The sequence below is a fragment of the Miniopterus natalensis genome, chromosome 3 (assembly GCF_054644295.1).
Source record: "Miniopterus natalensis isolate mMinNat1 chromosome 3, mMinNat1.hap1, whole genome shotgun sequence".
Classification (NCBI taxonomy): Eukaryota; Metazoa; Chordata; class Mammalia; order Chiroptera; family Miniopteridae; genus Miniopterus; species Miniopterus natalensis.
Genome location: NC_142083.1, coordinates 36,388,845 through 36,413,676, shown reverse-complemented (window position 1 = coordinate 36,413,676; position 24,832 = coordinate 36,388,845). Strand labels below are relative to the sequence as shown.

The following is a 24,832-nucleotide window of genomic DNA, read 5'->3' as shown; positions in this document are numbered from 1 at the left end:
CAACTAACCTCTTGTATTTATTAAAATAAATAGCTCTTCAAAAGAGGAAAATATGGGCTGCAACTTTAAAAATTAGAACAGATGTTTAAATACCTCCATAAGTATCAGTCAAGAATTTTAAATGATGAACATGAAAGCATTTTCCAAATTCTAAGAATATCATTAGTGATTATTATACTCACCAAAAGCAGTTACCAACACTTGAAAAATATCCTCTTTTTTAAAATTAAAATTTGTATAACAACCTAGAGCAACAGTCTCTGTAAGATAGTCTGTCCTGCTACCTTTTGCATTTGTAACATGAATCATTTCACAAGCAACTAGTACATAGGGAAAAGGCATCAGTAATGCAAGTCATGTTGGTTAATAATCAATCTTCCCCGCACCTCAATGTTTTGCATCATCAAGCAATAGCTGATGAATGCAAAATACATCAACATGGGTAACTGCAACAAAGTAAGGAACACCACCCTGTACATGACACCCATTCACGCCACATTCGCCCATTTGGCTCAGTTTAGCATTTGTCTTGCCTCACAGTGCTCCTTGTGCTGTTCTTCTCCATCTTTTTGCATACTGCCCTCATCTCTATAAGGTAACAGCTCCCTTTATCCTCATTTTCTTCACATCCCCTATCATCAAGCTACCCACCATTTCTTTAAAAATAAAATCCTTCCCTGGCCAGTGTCACTCAGTGGTTAGAGCACTGGCCCGCCCACCGAAGGGTCTCGGATTCAATTTCCAGTCAAGGGCCTACATGTGGGTTGTGAGGGAGTGTGCGGGAGGCAACCAGTCAATGTATCTATCTTTCTCTTCCTACCTCCCTTCCACTCTCTCTGAAAAGCAATGCGAAAAAAATATCCTCAGGCCAGGATTAACCAAATAAATAAATAAAATCCTACTTTTTGTTTAGTATTTATTATAAATTTAATGGGTAATTTTAATTGAGCTAGAATTTTTATTAGGATTGATGCTGAAGGTTTTTTATCAAGCACTATTTACAAAATTGAATAGTTTTTGAGTGTGCTGCCTCAACTCACTTTTTCCCACAACCTGTTATTTTTATGCATGATTCTGCACAAGGTATTAACACCCCCAAAATGTTTTTAATATAATTAAAGTGTGATACTAAAAACCATATAATAGAAATTGCAATTATGATATGACTTAAAAATAGGTAAAACTACAGATTATTCATTTTATAAAACTACAGATTACTCATGAAGCAGAGTTATGCCAATTAAACAGTTTAACATTTTTAATCAGAAGCTACTCTTTGGCTTTGCTGATTTCTAAAAAATGTTGTAGTCAGGTATTAAAGTTTAATGCATGTCTCAAAGCTAAGAGAGGTAATATAAATAATTTGTCTTCTGTTATAAGTATCCTTTCAGTCCACTGTTAAGGCTCATGATGAGAAAAGACTATTTCTATAACTACATATATAAGGCTACAAGCTTAGCAAATTGCCTAATAAATTTTAATAGAAATAGCCAACTTAAACGTCAGACTTACTAGACGAATTCTGATTCATCTGCACCTAAAACAGAAATGCAAAAGGTAAGTGCCATTAAATAAATAATTTAATTTGGCAATAAAATATTTTGTAAAATGTTAATAATAGAAACCTAAATTTTAAGCTGTGTTTAGTATAGCTGCTCAATTGTAAACTGTATTTACAGGAAAAGATATACAGAAAAACTTTCAGTAGTTTTTGTTTTATACTAAAAAATAATACATGTACTTTTAACATTCAATAAAATGTTTTTAAGTATTAAACTACTAAGTATCTAAAGCAACTTACTATGACTTGCTAATTTAAAAAAATTAACACAAATATTTTGAAAATCAATGTTCAAACATTACAATGGTGGTGTTTTTTAAAAAAATCTCAATAGATAAAAGTATAAAATTTTGCACTTACTGGGCTGTGTCTCTAGTAGTACATGGAAAGAAAAAAAAGACATAGTGTTCATTTTAGAATTTAAAATATCCTATTTTTCCAGTTCTAATAATTTGTCTATTTCCTGCTGAATCATACTTAAAATCTATAACACCTTAAAACACATACATTGTTTGGGGGGTAGAGGGAAATCTTAAGCTAGATAAGCGAAATGGGCAAAAAAAAATATACTCATGATATCTTCCTTTCACAGCCAATATTAACCATTAGAAACTTTATGATTATTATTTATTTTCTGAGAATGAAATTAATTAATGTGTTCACTGTTTTTTAACAAATGACAGAAAGAAGAGCACAAAAGAGAAAATTAAAACCATCAACAAGCTCACAACTCAGAAATAGATGCTCAACATTTTGATGCTTACTCCTCTGGGCTTTTATTTACATATATACTTTAGTTATGCTCTTAGACAACAAAATTGTTAATGGTTTCAGAGCTTTCTACTTCAGATATATATACCATAATTTAACCCTGGCATTAAACTTAATGTTAACTAATAATGGTAGAATAAAACCTCATTTCAGAAATCTGTCTTTTTAGTGGGAAAAAGGTTCTAAAATTAAATTCTAAAAGTGAATGAGTGGGAGAAAAAAATTTTTATTCAAATAAATGCATAAAGACTACTTAAAATATATAATTCAATAACAATATGAAATGGTGGGAACTTTTATTCTCTATTACCAAGGAGAACAGGTTTAACATCAATTATGAACAAGCACAGATATACTAAATATCATTCTAAGACATACTTTCCCCCCATAGTTTAAAATATTTGAATTTAGAGTAAGACATCAATGGAAAGATGTATTATGATTTTTTTCTCCCTCAAAAGCTAGTAAGTACGGTATCTGAGAACTGAGAAATTAATCACTATAACGAAAAATTCTTATCTTTCACTTTCCTTCTATGAAAAGTATAGGAAAAAAATGTTACAGTGACAAGCAAAAAAATACAAAGATATCGTTTAATCTTTAAATTCATTTTTATAGAATTCCTTTCTATATAAAGTTCACAAAACATGGACAAAAACTTTAAAATTTGATGAGGAAAAAAGATTAATACTGCCAGTTCACAAAATTCTGCCTGAGACATACAGCACTATTTATAAAATACAAGTGGCAGAAATAGTGGATTTTCTACATTTTTGCTTCCTCTGTAATATACTTTCAAAAGGAAACAAAACTAAGCCAAGCTCACAGTTCATTTGACTGTATAAAAACTATAACTATATATCTCAATAAAGCTGAATAAAAAGAAAAAATATATAAATTAAATATTTCTTCATCCAACATGTGTAACTATTGCTAAACAATCTTACTTTTTATTATTCCTAGAATTAACCAAATGCAGGTACAAAGGTAAAAAACACACACACAAAAAAAGCGACTTCTATATAAGAAGTACAGCCCGGCCGGGCGTGGCTCAGCGGTCGAGCTTCGACCTAGGATCCAGGCGATCAGGGTTCGATTCCCGAAAAGGGCACATGCCCCGGTTGCGGGCTCAATCCCCAGTCGGGGGCGTGCAGGAGGTAGCCAATCAATGACTCTCTCTCATCACTGATGTTTCTATATCTCTCTCTCCCTCTCCCTCTCTCTGAAATCAATAAAGATTTTTTTTTTTTAATTCATGAAAAAAAAGTAGAAACTTCCTCATTTTCTTACTTACAGATATTGCTGGAGAGAGCGTTATATTTCCTATAGATAGTTTTAATTCATCCAAGGAAGCCATTGTATGATGTGAGTTATTTGGATGCATAGGTTTAATTTCTATCCGATACTTCTTTGGTTCTTCATCTTCAGAATCAGAATCACTAGATGAGTAGAAATGGTTCTCTTTGGTATGTGAGTATCAGTTAAAAAATTTAGTTTTTACATTGTCTTAATGCATAACCAGTTTTTTACACATTTAAAAAAGTAACAAAAATCTTTAAAAGATGGACTTTAAGAGAAATATAACTACTAACTTTTATTAATAACATGTCAAATGAAGAATATGGAGTCATTTTATTATAATTAATTTAAAACTTTTGTTAAATAAATTATTTTAAACTATCTACTTATATGCCAACACAATCCATAAGAATACCCAGATGATAAAAGGATATCATTTTGATTTGCTTCTGGTTTTATACTATAGCCTTCTTCATCTACATCAGGAATGTTCTATGGAAAGAAGGAAAAGAAAACTTGACTGTAATGATGGCTCTAGTCACTAAAAAAATATTACTAGAGATTAGCAAAATAGCCTATTATTATTAACTATTATTACTGAGGAGCTGTATCATATATCAAATGTCAACAGGTTAACAAAATTCTAACACTATGGGGAAATTATGCCTTTTTAATTAGCTTCAAATGACACTCATGCTTCATATATCTGAAATAGAAAAGCACTGCAAAATGAAACAGGAGGAACACTGAAGGAATAGAACAGGTGTTCAGGTAGAAGTGCCAGCAGTTCTGTGAATAAACAATATTCACCCAAATTTTCAAAGTAAAGAAATAAAAGCACAATACTGTGTGTCTGGGGGAAGGGAAATGATTAAATCAGAGAACTGACAGCTTAAGTTAATGGAGATATATATATATAATAAAAGACTACCAAGAAAAGTAAAACTACACTAAAATACTACTCAAGAGACCGGCAAAAATTCAAAAGCTTAAAAATACCTCTGTTGGCAAAGCTGTGAGGAAATGTACTCTTATAGTTTGCTGGTATAAATACAAAATAATGCAGGCCCTCGAATAAGGTTGTTTTGTTTTAACATTGACTAGATGCTATAGGAATTTAAGTCTTGTTTATATCAATTAGCCTATGGTGAAATTGGTTTAGTTTCACTTAAAGTTGCAGAACCTATCAACAATGTTGAGATTGTAGTACAATCTCTACAGAGAGTAATTTAACAATATCTAACAAAAATACATATGTGTTTACTCTTCCACCTAGGAATTCCATTTCAAGAATTTATCCCAAAGATACAACCCCCAACAATTTAAAAATACATATACAACAAAATTATTCATCAAAGATCTATAACTCGGAATTATTGAAAAGTATCTAAATAAGCATAGCTCAATAAACTGTGGTACATACACGAAACAGAGTACTATACAGCTATTGAAACAAGAGACAGGTTTCTGTGATCTGATATGGAGCACTTCCAGAAAATAGTAACTTAAAAAAAAAGGTACAAAAGAACATATATAGTGTAATGTCTTTTAAGTAAGAAAAAGGAAAGTTAAAAAACATATGCATGTCTGCTAATCTTTATGGGAAAAAACAAACAACAACACTGGATGGATATATCAAAACACGAGGTTGGTCATCTACAAGGTAGTGATGGAGCAGAAGGAATACAGGAGGGAGAGACACTGCTCTAAGTATGCTCTTGTAACTAGGTAAGAGACATTTCTACTTTCAGAAAAATACATTTACATTCATAAACACATGAACATATGTAGGGAGAATGCAAATGTTAAAACAAATGTAAAAAAAAGTTAACATCTTGCTGACTGGCTATTTCAAGCCAGAACTCGCCCATGTGGCCGGCTACTTTGCTCAGCAAGGTGTTTAAAATTACTTAAATTAATGTAAGTGCAGACACAAGTTATCCTGTGGCCGGTCAGCAAGGTGTTTAAGAATATAAAGGTGTTCTTTGTACTATTTTAGTCTTGCATGTTTTTTTGTAAGTTAAAAGTTATTTCAAAATAAAAATTTTTTAAATGAAAAGAGAAGAAAAAGACTGCCAAGAAATGCCAGGGTACCAGTTGTTATTGGGAAGTCAATACCCTTCTGCTGGTAAAGTTTACCGTTCTTTTTCCAATCACTTGCTAAACCTCAGCAAGAGAAATATAAAGGATTGCTAATCTGTGTCAGGCACAGCACAAGATCAAGGAGAATTTTATATGGCTCTAGTTTCTAAACCGAATAAACAGTCTGATGTAGCCAGCAGGGAGTTACCAGGCTGGATTAAAGTCTAGAAGTAAAAAATCTAATATAGGGTAAAGAGCAGAGTACCTAGATAAAAATATGACCAGTGATGTAGTTATGACCTTAGAAATAGAGCACTTTCTTTGATTTCTACATATTACTAATATGCAAATAACACTTAAAAATACTTTTAAAATAAACTTAGCCAAATGTAGACTCATTAGAAATAATTTTTTTTTTCCAAAATACTTTATTCCTATTCCCAAGTACCCTAGGAACATACCAGATTTTTAGAAGTCCTACCTGGGATTTGCTGATACTACTTTTAAATTTGTTTATAATATGCTATAAAGTATGATGTCATATAAAAAAAAAAAAAATACTGAGCTGTTTTCTCTAGGACCAAGTAAGTTGCTTCTGGATCAACTTCCTACAGATTACAACTATAAACTCTGGTTAAAATACATAAACAACTACATGAAGGTACTGGAGAATGACCAAGAGTAACCTTTTAAAAAGCTATACAGCCCTACCCAGTTTGGCTAAGTGGTCAGAGTGTCCACCCAAGGGCTAAAGGGTCCCAGAGGTTCCATTCTGGCCAAGGGCACGTACCTCGGATGCAGGATCGATCCCCAACCCCTGGTCTGGGCACGTGCTAGAGGCAACCAGCCGATGTGTCTCTCACATCAATGTCTCTCTCTTTCTCTCTCCCCCCCTTCCACTCTCCCTGAAAAGCAATGGAAAAAATATCCTTGGGTGAGGATAAAAAGAGATAATAATAATAAGCTATACAGCCCTGGCCAGTTTAGCTCAATGGTTATAGAGCATCGGCCTGCAGACAGAAGGGTCTGGGGTTCGATTCCAGTCAAGAGCACGTACCTCAATTGCAGACTCCACCCCTGGCCCGGGTAAGGGCGCATGCAGGAGGCAACCAGTCAATGTGTCTTTCACATGAATGTCTGTCTCTGTTCTCTGTCTCTCTCTCCTTTCCACTCTTTCTGAAAAGCAATGGAAAAAATATCCTCAGGTGAGGATTAAAAAATAATAAAATAAAATAAAAAGCTATACAAAGCGATACTCAAAAACTATACATAAAGTGGAATTTTAAAAAGGTTCAAATAAACCACAGAAGGAAGGGAAAAGAAAAAAGTGAAAATGAACAAACAGACAACAAAAAATAAAATGGCAGGCTTAAGTCCTGACAGGTCAATAATTATATTAAATATAAACAGTCCAGATATAACAAAAGACAGAGATTGGTGGAATGGATTTTCTTTAAATGAGCCAACTATGTGCTATCTACAAGAAATTCACTTCAAATATAACAACACAGGTAAGTTGAAAGTAAAAAAATAAAAAAATATACCATGCAAGCATTAATTAAGGAAAAAAAATAGGTAGAGTGACTACCTTACTATTAGGCAAAACAGACTTCAGAAAGAAAATTACCAGGGTCAGAGAGGGACATTATATCCACACAAAAACCTGTACATGACTGTTCAAAGCGACTTATTTCTAATAGCCAAAAATTGGGAACAACTAAATGTCCTACAAGAGGTGAAAGGTTAAACAAACGTTGGTATATCTATACCACAGAATACTACTCAGCAAAGAAAGGAATGAACCATTCAAACTCACAACAACCTAGATGAATCTCCAGAGAATTGTGCTGAGTGGGGGGGGGGGGGGGGGGGGGGAATCTCAATAGGCTACACACATTATGATTCCACTTAAACAACACTCTTAAAATGACAAAATTATAATAATGGAGAAAAGATTAGTGGTTGCCAGAGGTTAAAAATATCTAACAAAAATACATGTGTGTTTACTCTTCCACCCAGGAATTCCACTTCAAGGAATTCACCCCAAAGATACACCCCCAACAATTTAAAAATATATACGCAACAAAATTATTCTACATAGTAATGGAAGTACTAGCCACAGCAATCAGACAAGAAGATATAAAAGGCATCCAATTGGAAAGGAATAGGTAAAACTGTCATTTACAGGTGAAATGATATTATACATAGAAAACTCTAGGACTCCATCAAAAAACTATTAGATCTAATAAATGAATTTGGCAAAGTAGCAGGTTACAAAATTAATAGTCAAACCTAGGTTCTCAAACATCTCCCATCTTGAACAATTCAGTTCTCAACCAAGTTGTTCACAGAAAAATGTCTCAGTTAACTTCCGTTCTCCACCTGACAACCCTTTCATGATGATACATCAGCATGACAAAAAGCATGTCAGGCCACAAACGGAGAACAGTATGCGCCAGTATGAGTTAGTTTACAGCTAAACCTTGCCTTGTTGACATCTCAGGAGATTGTGCTGTGGATATTTTTTTGTGGGTTGTTTTTTGCTTTTGTTGCTGGCACAATTTTAAAATATAAAGAGGCCATCAAGAATGCTAATGTTGCTAAGGGCGTGAAAGAAATGATCCCAGGCAACTGAAGAGGTAGAAAAACTGTTGATTTGCATAAACGAAAAGTAGTTAGCCAATGACAGCATTTCAGAGGCAATGATATATGAAAAAGGGAAGATGCCACATACTGACCTCCTGAAAGGGACACCCATGGAACAAGTGCTGAAAGTGATTTCCTTAAGGCTAGCAGGGGGTGGTTCAATAAATTTAAGAAAATAAGTGTTTGTTTATAGATTAAACGGTACATTAGACATGTACTGTACGTAAGAAAGATTAGAACAGGGAATTTGAGGGTCTGGAATGAATTAATTCAATTTATATTATTTCTAGTAAGAAAAAATTATTCAGTTTTTGAACAAAAATAGCTTCTTGAACAGCCTTCCAGAACAAATTAAGTTTGAGAACCGAGGTCCCACTCTATTTGAAAATCGGTGGCACTTTTATACACCAATAACACACTATCAGAAAGAGAAACTAAGAAAATAATCCTATTTACTATTGCAACAACAAAAAAACAAGGTACCTGGGAATAATTTATTTTTTTTATCCTCACCTGAGGATATTTTTTCCATTGCTCTTCAGAGAGAGTGGAAGAGAAAGGGGGCACAAAGGAAGAGAGAGAAACATCAACGTGAGGCAGTAACATCGACTGGTTGCCTCCTGCACTCATTGCAACTGGGGCCGGGGCGGGGGGGGGGGGTCAAGCCCGCAATCATGGTATGCACCCCTGGCCAGAATCGAACCTGGGACCCATCAGTCCTCAGGCTAACGCTCTGACCACTGAGCCAAACAGGCCAGGGCACCTAGGAATAAATTTAACCAAGGAGGTAAAAGAACTGTACTTGGAAAATGACAGGATACTGAAGAATGAAACTGAAGAAGATACAAATAAGTGGAAGCATACACCACGTTCGTGGATTGGAAGAATTAACATCATTAAAGTGTCCTCACTACCCAAAGCAATCTATAGATTCAGTGCAATTCCTATTAAAACAACAGTGAAATATTTCACAGATTGAGAACAAATATTTCAAAAATTTATATGAAACCAAAAAAGAGACCTAATAGCCTCAATAATCTTGAGAAAGAACAAAGTTGGAGGTAGCACACTACTGGATACCAAATATACTTCAAGGCCATGGTAATCAAAATAGCCTGGTACTGGCATAAGAACAGGCATATAGATCAATGGGACAGAACAGAGTGTCCAGAAATCAACCCACATCTCTAAGGTTAATTAATATTTGACAAGAGAGGTAAGAGCATACAATGAAATAAAGACAGGTATCTCCAATAAATGGTGTTGGAAAAACTGGACAGGTAAATGCAAAAAAATGAAACTAGACCACCGATTTACACCTTATACAAGAATAAACTCACAATGGATAAAAGAGTTAAATGTAAATTATGAAACCATAAAAATTCTAAAAGAAAACAGGCAATAAAATCTCAGACATCTCTTACAGCAATATTTTTGCCAATACATCTCCTTGGGCAAGGGAAAAAAGTAAAAAGTAAACAAATGGGACTACATCAAACTAAAAAAGTTCTGCACAGTGAAGGAAACCATGAACAAAATGAAAAGGGAACCCACTGAATGGGAGAACAGATTTGCCAATGATACATCTGATTAAGGGGTTAATTTCCAAAAGATATAAAGAACTTATACAACTCAACACCAGGAAGAAAAACAATCCAATTAAAAAATGAGCAAAGGACCTAAATAGACATTTGTCCAAAGAGGACATACAAATGGCCAATAGATAAGAAAAGATGCTCAACATTACTGATCATCAGTGAGATGTGAATTAAAGCAAAAATGAGATATCACATCACCCCTATCAGAATGACTATCATCAATAAATCAACAAACAGTAAGTGCTGGTGAGGATGTGGAGAAAAGAGAACCCTCATGCACTGCTGGTGGGAATGCAGACTGGTGCAGCCACTGTAGAAAATGGGATGGAGTTTCCTCAAAAAATTAAAAATGGAACTGCATTTTGACCCAGCAATTCCACTTCTGGGAAAGTATCCTAAGAATCCCAAGACACCAATCAGAAAGGATATATGCATCCCTATGTTCATAGCAGCATTATTTACAATAGCCAAGATCTGGAAACAGCCCCAAGTTCCCATGAGTAGATGACTGGGTAAAAAGCTGTGGGACATTTACACAATGGAATACTAGGTGGCTATAAAAGAGAAGAAACTCTTACCTTTTGCAACAGCATTGAAGGACCCGTGGATTATTATGCTAAATTAAATAAGCCAGTCAAAGAAAGAGAAATACCATATGATCTCACTTATATGGGAATCTAATGAACAAAATAAAGTGAAAAACAAAACAGAAACAGAGGCATGGATACATGGAACAGACTGACAGTTGTGAGAGTAGAGAGGGCTGGGGGCTGGAGTAAAGAAAGTGAAGGGAATAAAATATAAATGTAACACACAGACATAGACAACAGTGTTGTGATACAGAGAGGGAAAGGGGGCTACGGAGGTAGGTGGAGGTGGACAAAGGGGACAGAAAGAGACTTTGCCTTTTTGCCTGGGGAAATAAATGGGCATGAGCTGCAGTATGCAAATGATATTTTAATTGAGTTTACATTTGAAATCTGTATGGTTTTGGAAACCAATGTCATCCCAATAAATTCAATTACAATAAAAAACCACCTATCACTCTACCCTGTTGACACTTTGGTCCATTCAATCCATAATTTCTATATTAGGACCCAACACTTCTAGAGCAAAGCACTAAGTCAAAAGCAGAATGAAGAAGAAAAGAGCAGTTTACTTCCACCAATCCTAAAGGCAGTTTTGGTGGATTGTGGATAGCAGTAGTGATTTAAAAACATATATTGGAATACAGAACAGAAGTCAATGGAATGTTTCTCAATCTCTCTGTCTGGATTGGGGAAATTGGCCAAAACCAAAAGAAAAGAGCAATTCACACTTCCTTGGTCAACTTTCAAAGTACAAAGGACTTCAAAATAATTTTTTAAGTTACATAGACATTAAACCAAAAAGAAAATAAACAATTTCCCTGCCAAGGCAGCCTACTGATATTTTTACAAGTAATTAGTAAAACTAGCCATAAATAAAAGGAAACAAAAAAGCAAGCCTCCTTTCACTGCTTAGCACCATTGTAACCCTTCTCCCCAAAGGTAAGCAAAATTAAGTGTCTTGTAACTCATTCTCTTTTAAAAACAGAACACATATCCACTAGTCCCCGCCAAAAACCTCAGGGGATACGTTCCAAGACCCCCAGTGGAAGCCTGAAACCATGGATATCACCAAACACTATGCACACGGTTTTTCTTATACATACACACCTATGATAAAGTTTAATTTATAAATTAGGCAAAGTAAGAGATTAACAACAAAAATAATAAAATATGACAATTATAACAATACACTACAATTAAAGTTATGTGAATTTGGCATTATTAAGTAAAATGAGAATTACCTGAACTCAAGCACAGTGATACCGCAACAGTCAAACTGATAAACAAGATGGCTACAAACTGATAACAACCAAGACTAAAGGGTGGACAGTATCTACAACATGGATATGCTGGACAAAGGGATGATTCACATCCCAAGTGGGAAGGAGCAGGACAGCGTGAGATTTCATCTCATTATTTAAAATGGCACGCAATTTAAAACTTATGAATTGTTTATTTCTGGAATTTTCCATTATTTTCTAACCGCAAATGAACATGCAACTGAAACCACAGAAGGCAGAATCATGGATGGGGAGGGACTACTGTACCCACACATTTATATTTTTAAAACAGCGATTACTTAAAAGTTCCTATTTGTTTTTACCTGGTAAGCTCTTTCCATGTCAGCAGACACAGAGTAAGGTAACTGTAACATCTGTTACTTCATCAAGTGAATGTTTAATAATTTAACCAATCCCGCCCAGCTGGGCGTGGCTCAGTGGTTGAGCATCGACCCAGGATCCAGGTGATTAGGGTTCAATTCCTTGTCAGGGCACACACCCAGGTGGCGGGCTGGATCCCCAGTAGGGGGCGTGCAGGAGGCAGCCGATCAATGACTCTCTCATCATTGATGTTTCTATCTCTCTATCCCTCTCCTTTCCTCTCTATGAAACCAATAAAGATATATTTGAAAATAATAATAATAATAATTTAACCAATCCCAACTTGGTGGATGCTTTAATGTTTTCAGTTTTTTCTAATATAAACAATTATCTCTACCTCTCTCCCTCCTCTTCTTTTTATGCATTTATTTGATGAATCTCATATAGGTTTGTGAATATAGTCACAACAGTAAACCCCAATAAGTAGGATTGCAGGGTCAAAAGAACATGTATTTCTTATTTGGGGAGATACCGCTAACTATCCACAAGGCAGACTTACCAATTTGCATTCCTACTTTGGCCAATATGATATAGGTGAACACAGTCATTTCATTCTAATTTGCATCAGAATAGACTAGTATTTTGAACAACATTTCACAATTTTTATTTCTTTTTATGAAAACTGCTTGTTTTTATTTAATGCCCTTTTCATTTTGGGTGCTTGCTTACCTTTTATAGTGATTTGTATAAAAATTTTACAACGGAAAGTCATTAGCCCCTTGTTATGTGTCTTGCAAATACACTCTGCCAATTTATCTTCAGTTATTCAAATCCTTCTATGCTGTATTTCTTCTAATTTTATAATTTTTTTATTTCTACACAAATTTACCAATCATTTCTTATATGGGTAAGAATTTTGTGTCCTCTTTAAAAGCCCTTTTCTAATTCCAGATAAGTAATGACTAACAAAATTGGTTAATACTGATCATTATAGAATAGTATCAATGAGCTGAGAGAATTAATAATGTTTTAAGGGAGTATATATAAAACATGAAGTACTAAAGCATTTCATGCAATGTAACCATCACACAAATTAATTCAGAAATAAAATGCATGAGTACAAAAAGTAAATGTCAAACACATCTGCTCACTTTTTCATTAATTAATAATAATAAACCAAGGGTACCATAACAGGCAAATGGTAAGGTAAATGTAACTCCAAAAACACTCTGATGATTCCTAGAGCTCATTAGGAACCTATTTCATTATTTTAAGTATAAATTTATTAACAAATAATAGTTTTCTTATTTTAAAGCTGAAATATGAAAACAAAATACTAGTTTTATCTTAATATAAAACACAGTGTTTCACAAAATATCTAGTTCTTTATTTTGATATACCATTGTGCTGTAAAAGATGAAACTGTTTTGGGGCCAAAAGAAACAATGGTTATGCAAGCAAAAACAATAAGCAGAGGAAATGGATAGTTTGGCTCTACTACACTTATCAACATAACCAGTGTTTAAAGAGCAGTTCGAAAAATGTTGTCTGTTTACACACTGCTTATACCATTTGGTAAATTTACTCTTCCACTGTAACCACAGGGAGCTCCATTTGATATCTTCTTTAATTATATATAAAGAAATACACTTAAATAAAAAATAAAAGAAATCTTTTTAAAAAACAAAACAAAAAGCACAGAAAAGTACTAACCATGGTTATTTTTTCTAAAATGACAATCTCTTAAATAAAACTTAAAATACATGAACAGATGAAGTATTATTTTTAACAGATCTAAGAATAAATAATAACAGCACCATATTTTAAAATAAAGTAAGCACATTTGAGATCTGACACATTTTCCCCAAAAAAGCAATATGCTATGGCATTACTCCAATTTTAAAAGTAAAATGTCCACTTTTCAAAGGTAGTTAGAAACACCTTGTATTTAATAGGAAAGCATCTGGCAACATAAAGCCAAAAATGCATCTGTAAAATAATTTTAATAGTGAGTTTACAATAACATAATCAGTATTTTCCTTGGAAAGATTTGTAAACAATTCAACTTAAATATGCTGGGTATTTGCTAATGAAAACAGCTCATTTAAATTGTTTATATCAAAGTAAAATCTACTTACAAGTGAATCTGCGTCAGGGCATTCCCTATTAAAACAAAAAAAGTATTAGAAATATTCAACTATTAGAACGATCTGATAATCATACTACCTTGGCATTTAAGCATAACTTTTACTTAAACTCTACAAAAAATACTTAGAGAAATCATCTCATGAAGATTAAAAAAACCAAATGATTTTAAAATTCAAAAGAAGGCATTCCTGTACCCATATACAGGACAAAATAAAACACAAGTATTTCTAAAACCACTTTCAAAAGTACTTCTTTTCCGTGAATATACACATGAATCACATCAAGGAAAATGTCAGTCCTACAGGGATTTCTACTGACTTAATTCTTCAGGGAGAGAAAGTGTAAAAAAAAGTTTATACTTGCAAAACTGAAGTTTTACAGTGCAGTACTTTCTATAAGCTAGTCTATCTAAAAGGTTTCAAAACCAATTTTCTCCAAATTTGTTAAATGGGTAGACTTCCATTTGGAATAGCTTTCTAGTCTAATGTAATATGTAGTTCAGAACTGGTATTTTATCATTTAATTGATAAACAAATATGACTTTGGATAAAAATAAGCAAAAACTATTACTTTAAAAGTAAAACTAAAACATAAAAACCAACTTTCTCAATTAACCTAAAAATGTAAAATTAAAGACACTGAAGCCATGAGGAATAAGGTTAGAAAAACTTCTATGCATGCATTCTTTAAAAATTCACAAACACAAATTAGGGTGCATATTTAAAAGGTATTTGGATTAGTTATATATTCTTTGGCTTGAGACAGATAATGCACATGGTATCAAAATGTGCCACTTTAACAGGCTGAACACATAGGCATTATGTACACCTTAAGAGCCAAATGAACAATAAAATTGTTCATAATAAATTAATGTACAAGATAAACGAGTAATCTCTAATCAAAGACTAAGCACAAGCAGAAAAATCTACAAAGTGAAAATGTTTGTTACAGGAACACAGAATGGAATAGACTGAATAAATGAAAAAAGTGTAAGATGACTACACTGCTCTTACTCCAAACTGAAGCTCCAAAGGGACAGGGTAAATACAAATCTCATGTCTTTATATCGACTTAAAATAGCAAGTTTTTAAAAAGAGCTCCCTTACTATTGGTAAATGAGGAAACCTATGTATACTCTGAGAAATGTTTCACCAGAAAAGGCACTGCAATAATAACAATTCAATCCCTGTACAGAACCAAATCAATTAAAATGTTAGACCATTTCTACTTTCTACCTTTATTGAAAAGATAACATTTAAATATAAAAGCACATATACAAGTTCCATAGAGTTTATTCTCTGGCATGAAGCCAGAGCTCTTCAGTGTGTGTGTGAAAACATTCATCTGTTTGCCTCCACAGCAGGCTCTATGCAATGTGCAGATGGAGCCCCAGAAAGAGCCCTGTCTAAGCAGAACCCCTCATTCACAACTACTGGTATTTCAAAAGCCTTCAGGCTATGAGGATAAGTTTGCCAAGAGCCTGGGGCATTTTAAGCAAAGTGAATTCTAACATTTTTTCTGCCAGAAGTATTGAAAGAAGGCAATCATGGTACAGTGGTTTAAGAATAATTTTCTGCCCTGGCATTCTCATTGATAAAAATATTCCAATATCCAATCGCCTAATGATCATACTGGGAAAATAATCATCATGAAAAATTATTTAAAAACACAAGTATATAAAAATATAGTAAGTCCCTGAATGAACTTCTGTGAAAAACATACATTATAAAAATATTGCCTGGCCAGGCACGGCTTAGCAGTTGAGCATTGACCTAGGATCCAGGAGATGGCGGTTCAATTCCCAGTCAGGGCACATGCCTGTGTTGTGGGCTTGATCCCTAGTAGGGGGCATACAGGAGGCAGCCCATCAAAGACTCTCTCATCACTGATGTTTCTGTCTCTCTTTCTCCCTCTCCTTTCCTCTCTCTCTGAAATCAATAAAGACATATTTTAAAAAAATAAAAAATAAAAAGAATAAAATAAATATTTAACTTACGGCCATTACTCTTTATAATATAGTCACTAACAGATTACTGGCTGTGTTAAAATTTTACTTTCAAATCAACTGTTTAGACTTCAAAATGTATTTCCTATGTTATAAAAAGAGAGTATGTTCCATCCCCTTAGCAAAATATCCCTTCACAAATGCTCTAAAAAGACATTTACAGAAGAGATGGTAACTATAGATATAAATCACTATGCAACTGGTCTTAATTTATTAACCAAATGCCATTTAGAAGAAAGGACGAAACATATTTACAGTGGTAGAAATTCTAAGAAACTCAGATGATAAGAATATAACTAGGTAGTAGGAAAAAACCCCCAATGCACAAATTGTTCTCTTTTACTGCAAATATGAGTGCCCATTAACATTAAATCTCGTGAGAGTTCTGATTATGCTAGAGAAGTTTAAACAAAATTTCAGCCAATGTTACTGGGTCAACAAATCACTTAAGACTTTTAACTAGTGTCTCTTCAATCTCACTGGGTTGAGTAATTACAGAAAGAAAGATTTCTTTAATTCCACTTGTCTCTGGTTAATCAGAGCTCAATGATTCTCAACCCCAGGTGTATATCATCAATTACACAGGCTGCTTAAGACAAAACAAAACAAAACAAAACAAAAACTATGCTGGGCCTCTTGTCCAAGAATCTGATTAAATTGGTCTGAGACGGGGCCAGGTATAGATATATTTATTTTAATTTCCTAGATAGTTCTAATGTGTATTCAAGGTAGAAAACTTCACTTAGCTACTATTACTAGTTGAAATTCTTTTTAAATCCTCACCTGATGATATACATTTTTATTGATTTTTAGAGAGAGGAAGGGAGAGGGAGACAGAGAAGCATCGATGTGAGAAACATCAATAGGCTGCCTCCCATACACACCCCAACCAGGGATCAAATCCACAATCTGAGTATGTGCCCTGACCAGGAATGGAACCCTCGACCTTTGGTGCATGGGATGATGGGCCAACCAACTGAGCCTAGTTGAAATTCTTACATGCTAAATTATATGGTCTTTGCATACTAATTTCCTATTTTTAAAAAAGGTAAATTGAATTTATATTCCATCTCTGTCTAAAAATGATGACTGGAATAAATGTTTGAAATATGTTAGGGCTTTCTTTCCTACCACATTTAACATTTTCCATTTATGCATACAGATGGTCCCCACTTACAGTGGTTCAACTTAATGACAGATCAATACGCTACAGTGTACAGAGATGCTCCTTGATTCATGATGGGGTTATGTCCTGATAAACCCACTATTAATTGAAAACACTGTAAGCTGAAAATGCATTTAATACAATAGCCTAACGACCATCATAGTTTACTTAGCCTAGCCTACTTTTTTAAATGTGCTCAGAATACTTATATTAGTTTACAGTTGTGCAACTGTCTTGAGTATTTATTTGCCTTCCTCTTCGCACCAGAAGCAGGAGACACAGATGGATGTTTTACAGACACGATGAGATGCAAAAACACAATATTCAAAAAACGCTGGCAACATAGTACACTGTAGAGTATCAGTCATTTAACCTCATGAACGTGGGGCTGCCACTGCCCAACATCACAAGAGAGAATCGTACTGCACATCCCCAGCTGGGGAAAGGATCAAAATTCAGAATTCGAAGTATAATTTCTACTGAATGTGTATTGTTTTCACATCATTGTAGAGCTGAAAAATCATAAGTTGAACCACTGTTAAGTCAGAATCCATCTGTACTGTGTTGCCAGTGTTTTTTGGATATTGTGTTCTGAGCATATTTAAGGTAGCACGTTTAAGGCTAAGCTATGACGTTTGGTAGGTGTAGTAAAAGCATTTTGACTTACGACATTTTCAATTATGACAGGTTTACGAAGGCATAACTCCACTGTAAGATGAGTAGCATCTGCACATAATGACTGTGTCCCTAAAAGCTTAGAGTTGTCTAAAAGGATTTTCAACAAATTGTTGATTGCAGATTTTCTTAAGCATGAAGACTTAAAAGATTTTATAGTTTTCTCTAATTTTTAATTTTTTAAAATATGTGTTTAATTTTACAAAATAAGAGTATCTTTAAAGTTTCAATTTTAAGACATTAAAGCTTCATCTTGAAATTTTAAAATAAGAAAAGTGATTACTTTTCACTAAAACCAGAGGAGTTGGCAAATATATTTAGAAAAGTTTGTATTTTTCACTCCTTAAACATATATAATGAGTTTATTTCTGAAAGAATTTTTCCTTTTCAAATTCAAAACAGTCTTAATTATTTATCACAAAAGAAAGGATGTTGACATACTTAACATACTTACACAGACTCTGCATCCTTTTCCTTTTTAATTATTCCTGGCAAACCGAAAGTCTTTCTCTTCCTTGGCTTTATACCTTAAAATAAATGTGTACTGTTACAGAAACATAACTGTTCCTGATAAATTTATGAATACATCTTGTATCTTGACACATAATTTACTCATAACTGTCAATACTAAATTTGGATGAAAGAAATAAATGTATCTATTGCTAAACCCTAATATTTAAAGCAGTTATAATCTGTTTAGACTTATGTTAACATAACATAGCTTATTAGTCACCAGAAGGTTTTAGAACATTCACTTCATCAATATAATTCTCTTTTCTTCTCTAAGTATTCCCCAAGTTGGTACGTTACTCACTGTATTAGGTTTTATTATAAATACAAGTCAAATCATGTTTCCTGTTTAGAGGGTCACAAAATATAAATGTGTTGTTTTAAATAAAAAGATGACACAACAAATCCATTAATAGTATCACATGGAAAACTCATAATTATGGCATCCATATGTTATCTCTAATTAAACAATGTTGTAAGTGGACCCTACCATAAATGAGGAACAAATATCTTTGTTTTGCCTAATATGGCAGTTCTTCCTCCTCTTCTTGCATGACAAATTAATTTTTAAAGGTCAGTCACACTATTAAATTGTTGATGGAGTTCAGCACTGAAAGCTTAGATGCTTACTCTTTTGAGATCTAGAGCAAACCTAACCTAACTTTTCATCTTATATATGAAGAAACTCAAGGGTATTTTTTTGTTCTTGGTTATATACCTTATGTCAGTGTCATATAACTAGTGAACACTATAGCCAGGATTAGACAGAATTCAGGTGTGTTAGAATAATGTACTTGCATTCAAGCAAAACAAACTCCCTAAACCATACATTTGTATAGCATGTTATAATATTTTAACCTTTATCAGACGAAAGGGAACTTTAGTTCCCGGCAAAATGTAATTTAAATTGTAAATGTAATTTTTATATTTTTTAACATCAGTAACATATATTAAAAGATAACTTTAATAATAAACAATACATTTTCTTTATAAATGTTTTTACTTTTCATAAGTAACTCAAAAAATAGATAAGATAGAGGCAAAAAAGTAAATGCCTGCAGAGCTGAATTTAAATGCCCAAAAAAGCTCCGGCTGGGAGACCCCACTACGGGAATTTAAATGCCATCTTTTAAAGGTTAAAAATCAAATAGTTTTATTCTCATAGAGCAGTATTTACTATTTACATTTTACAATAAAGAAAGCTGAAGTACAGAGAATTTAAATCATTACTGCTCACAAACAGCTAGTAACTATAAGAAGTCTAGGCCCCAGAGTTTCTGCCTGCTCCAATAGTAACCTCACACACAACAGCAAACCATCTCTCCAAATTCTTATGCAGGTCTTAGAAAAAAATAGAAGTTTGCTTTCTAATTATTTCTAGTAGCTCAAGTAAGATATATAAAACATGACAAAAATAGCAGGCATTTCTTGGGTTTCATACTATGAAAAAGATCAACTTAAATAGAAAGGGTATAGACCATTTCTCAAGTCAAATCATCACCCATTTTGAATGATGGTAATATTAACATTAATGCATAACCTCATTAATTACTGAAACATTACCTACTATAGAACAAGCACTATACATTAATGTACAGTGATGAGTTTCATATTTCTGACAATAGAATGTTTAAAAATAGATGTCAATGGAGAAAACAATCTCAACGTATATTTGAAAGCAAATACATGTTATATTTAATCTTTTAAAATATATATTCTAATCACTAATAATCCTTTCAGCTAACCTACTGTTTATTTTTACATCATTCCATAAACATGCTCACACCATGGATAGCAGCCCCTCTTTATTTGTTCAATAAACCGAAGATATTAGCTAGTTGTCACATACAGCAATTAGTCAACTTACCTTCAACTGCACTAGCAGGGTCACATTCTTCAAATTCAATAAGGCCTAAAAAATATATGTGTATATATAAACAACTGCTAGTTTAAAAAAAAAAAGCTGGTAGAAAACAATCAGATCAACTCCTATTACAATAGAAGTTGACCCTTAAACAACATGGGTTTAAACTGTGCAGGTCCTCTTATATGCAGATTTTTTTCAATAAATATCTGCACTGTTTTGATCCACGGGAGTTTGCAGATGCTGAGGGCCAACTATATGTACTGATCTATACCATTTGATATAGGGGATTTGAGCATCTCTGGAATTTGGTATCCTTGGGGGTTCAGGAACCAATCCATCCATGGATACTTAAGTTTTTGGGGAGTCAAGTTACATACAGATCTTTGACTGTGTGAGGATCGGCACTCCTAACCTCCACATTGTTCAAGGGTCAACTGTATTTTTTTAAATGTTCTGAAAAGTGTTACAGTGTTATCTGATAGTATTAATTAAAATATCAGTAATAATTTTAAAAGTCAAATAATCCTAACAATGAAAATAATTGAGACTAGCTTATTATTATGATCATATTTACTGAAAGCCCTTTATACATGATATCACAGAACTGAAGACACAGAGATTTAATATACAGTTTCTGTTTTCAAGGAGTTTGCAGTATAGTTGAGAGAAAACAAACATAGAAAGAGGCAGTTGCTGAAACCTCGGTTGTGCTCATGGGAAGGACAGGAGGCCAAGATAGTAAAACTACTAGAATGTACACTTGGGACCTTGCCTGTCTCATTCGCCACTGTCAAAGGCAAATAATAGGTTTTCTATATTTACTGAACAAATTAATTAATTATATACTAGCTAAGTGGTGATGCTCAGAATTACAACCAAGATCTCTAACTCAGCTATTTTCAACTGGTGTGCTGTAAGAGGCACACTGGGGTGCCACAAGAATTTTTAGAACATGCAACACCTGACTATTTAGTCAGGGCACTGACCTCTTTTCCCTTAGATTGTGAAATTTAAAAAATGACAACAGCCAACACAACAATAGCTGTCCTGTGTGAATGAATCAGTTATACTTATTTTTTGTCAGATCCTCAAAAAATATATTTTCTGGTGTGCCGCAGAATTTTAGTAATTAGTTTATGTGTGCCATGAGATGAGAAGGTTGAAAATCACTGCTCTAACTGTATAACAGGTCGAGGAATTTAAACTGCAATTTGCAGGCAATGGGAAGAGTTCTCATGTGAGAAGGTGATACACACACACCTGCAAAATGGTTTTATAGGAAAATTAATTTAGCACTTGCATGAGTGACAGATTGTACAAAGGGAGATGATAAAATAGAAATCAGAAAACAGCTAAAATAGCCCTGAAATGACAGGTCTGCTGAGACTAGCATTAAATGCCATAGAATATATTTCATATATATAAAAATACCAAATTATTTAAGTAGTAAAGAAAGTGGCAAAAGCATGAATTACTTACTCTTCTACTGAACTATCCCCAAAGCTAAATACAAGATTAAAAAATTATCTTCCCTTAAATTATCACTTTAGCCCTGTTTTATAATATGTACATTTATATAAGTCTAGTATTGCTGTGAAATAATTTTTAATTTATTAATGGTGATTGATACAACCTGTTATATCAAGAACTTTAAAAACAGAGTTTGAAGTAAAGAGTAGATAATAGAGGATTTCATTACTGTTTCTTCTGAGACATTAAGCTTAACTATAACTGTGTGCAAATTCATGACCAGAGTTCTTAGTGATCATTCCATTATCAATGAAAACCACTGATTAACAAGAAAGATTTCTCTACAACTAGGAGCATCTAAAAATACTGGCTAAAATTTCCCCCAATCTAAGATTTACTTCTTCAGTACCAGTTTCTATTCAAATAGAGATTAACATTTAGTGCTAAGCAGAACAATCATAAAAAAGTGAGTTGATAAACAAGGTCCTAATGAATTAACCAGCAATACCTCTAGGGTATCTTATGATATGAACTTAAGTCAGAAAATGGCCCAATTAAAAATTTAAGGACTGCAAGTCCACTCTCTGCAAAGCTGGAAGCTAAGATTTCATTAAATGAGCTTGTTCTTAGATTCCTTTAAAGGCCTATGTTACAGTTGTCAGAGATAAGATCTGAAAAATAAATAAAGGTAAAGAACTTTACTATGTGTATCTGATAATTAGTAACTTTGTACTTGGTGTAAATATTATAAAGAATGAAAAATCTGCCTAGTTGGAGTGGCTTGGTTGGAGCATCATCCTGTACATCAAAAGGTTGAAGGTCTGATTCCAGGACAGGGTGCATACTTGGGTTGTGAGTTTAAACCCTGGTCTGGGCATGTCTGGAAGGCAACCGACCGATGTTTCTCTCTCACATTGATGTTTCACTCTGCACAACACCTCTCTCTTAGCATGTCTTTGGGTGAGAATTAAAAAAATAAAATAATGGAAAATTTCTATTTAAATTACCAACAGCTTATTATGTATTAGGAGTTTTATCACTCATAATAAAGCTTGAGAGAATATAACCACCTGTCAAATAAATCTGAGCATTTACAAAAAAGAACCAGAAATGTGGTTAATCAAAAATTCTTCTACACAGTAACACAGCATATAATTTGTGCCCAGTAACCATTCACAGAATCTTTAATACTCAGGCTATGGGCTTATTCTAGAGAGAAAAACAAAACATGAATGCCAAACAAATTGCATTATTTACAAATATGTAAAAATATGTCTAGAAAGACTTTTACAACATCACCTCAGCAAATATAGTACATGTTCTTTTAAGATTTTCAGATACCTTCACGTTTGTGAAAATAGTAAAAGCATTAATTAGCTCTATAAAAATAAAAATAATCCCTTTAAACAAAATTCTACAATTTTTTTCACAATACCTTTTTTCCTATACCAGACACACTATACTAACAGTTTGTGGTCTAATAAAACTAAATATATCTTTTTTAAAAATACAATAAATCAGGCATGAAAAATATTTTCTTTTCAAATGACATGCTGCTTCACATGGGAAAGCGTTGAGTGCATGGCTCAGTGCCAGCTGACAGCTCAGCTGGGTATCAATGCACACTCTGACCCCCTTAGCAGCATGTCACTTCTAAACAGTTTTCACAAGTAGAAGGTTTATTCAGCATCTCCCTCAAATGCTGTCCACTGCCCATCATTCTGCTATTTGATCATAAGACAAGTTACTTCCCTTGACAGTCCCAAAGCCACAGTGAGAGTCAGAAAGAATAGTTTGCTACAACTGGTATTTCAATTTTTTAGGCTCAATTAATTCTGTTGTCAAAATAAGTAACTGCTCTTAACGCTTAGATATTTTATGCTAGGCCACACGAGCAATTTAGTTTGTATAAAAGCAAATAAGATCATTTTGGCTCTGTCTCCTGATGCTCTATTACACATTATCTAAAAATGCCATCATGAGTTCAACTAAAGGCAGAAGAAATTAAAGGCAGGCCTCCAAGAGGTCAACTATCTAAAGCAAGACAATTTTTACACGATGCTTTAATCATCAAGTAGGAATAAATTATTGCTATAAAAAATAGGAAACAGAAAAGGTTAACACCTAAAGAATTCGTCCTAATCTAATTTGAATCAAAACTTTTAAGAAATGTTACAGGAGAAAAGACAATTTATTTTATTTAACAGTAATCTTTTTTAAAAAAACACACATTTTTATTGATTTCAGAGAGAGGAAGGGAGAGGGGGAAGAGAGAGATAGAAACACCAATGATGAGAGAGTCATTGATCAGCTGCCTCCTGCATGCCCTGCCCCCCGCTAGGGATCGAGCCTGCAACCCGGGCATGTGCCCTGACTGGGAATCGAACCTCGATCTCCTGGATCATAGGTAAATGCTCAACCACTGAGCCACACCAGCCAGGCTAACAATAATCTTTAATCACCACTAATATTTTGTGGAATGATGGAGAGTATAAAAAATCTGAAATATTTAATAGCTCCCATTGTTTTGGAATCAATTCTAAATCTCAGGCCACCAACAGGGCAAATTTGTAACTCTGTCTAGTTAAAAACTAGCCTCAAAACTCAAATAATAAATCTGGGCTACTCAAATCAAGCATATTTCTACATGGGCCCAACTAAAACTGCAGAACGCTTGGTTCTAATTAGAAGCCAAAGCAAAATATACAGACATGCACAGACCCCAAAGTCTAACAAAAAGAATGATAGTGAAGGGGGTAGGGAAAGGAGGAGTGGGATGTGGAGGGAGGAGAGAAAAGATACATGTGACTCATAATAATGAGAGTCAGTGTCACATTCTCACGC

At 33.8% G+C, this 24,832-nt stretch overlaps 1 protein-coding gene across 2 annotated transcripts in view; it reads right to left on the bottom strand.

The window, feature by feature from the left end:
* Positions 1 to 24,832, bottom strand: part of FCHO2 (FCH and mu domain containing endocytic adaptor 2) — a 102,314-nt gene that overhangs the window by 30,724 nt on the left and 46,758 nt on the right. For both annotated transcript variants that reach the window (XM_016214433.2, XM_016214432.2), the window contains exons 9-15: positions 20,519 to 20,563; positions 18,596 to 18,668; positions 14,287 to 14,311; positions 4,066 to 4,123; positions 3,627 to 3,802; positions 1,922 to 1,933; positions 1,513 to 1,537 (exon numbers count right to left, since the gene is read on the bottom strand). In XM_016214433.2, coding sequence (XP_016069919.1) covers positions 1,513 to 1,537; positions 1,922 to 1,933; positions 3,627 to 3,802; positions 4,066 to 4,123; positions 14,287 to 14,311; positions 18,596 to 18,668; positions 20,519 to 20,563 — 414 coding nt within the window. The remainder of the gene's footprint in view (positions 1 to 1,512; positions 1,538 to 1,921; positions 1,934 to 3,626; positions 3,803 to 4,065; positions 4,124 to 14,286; positions 14,312 to 18,595; positions 18,669 to 20,518; positions 20,564 to 24,832) is intronic.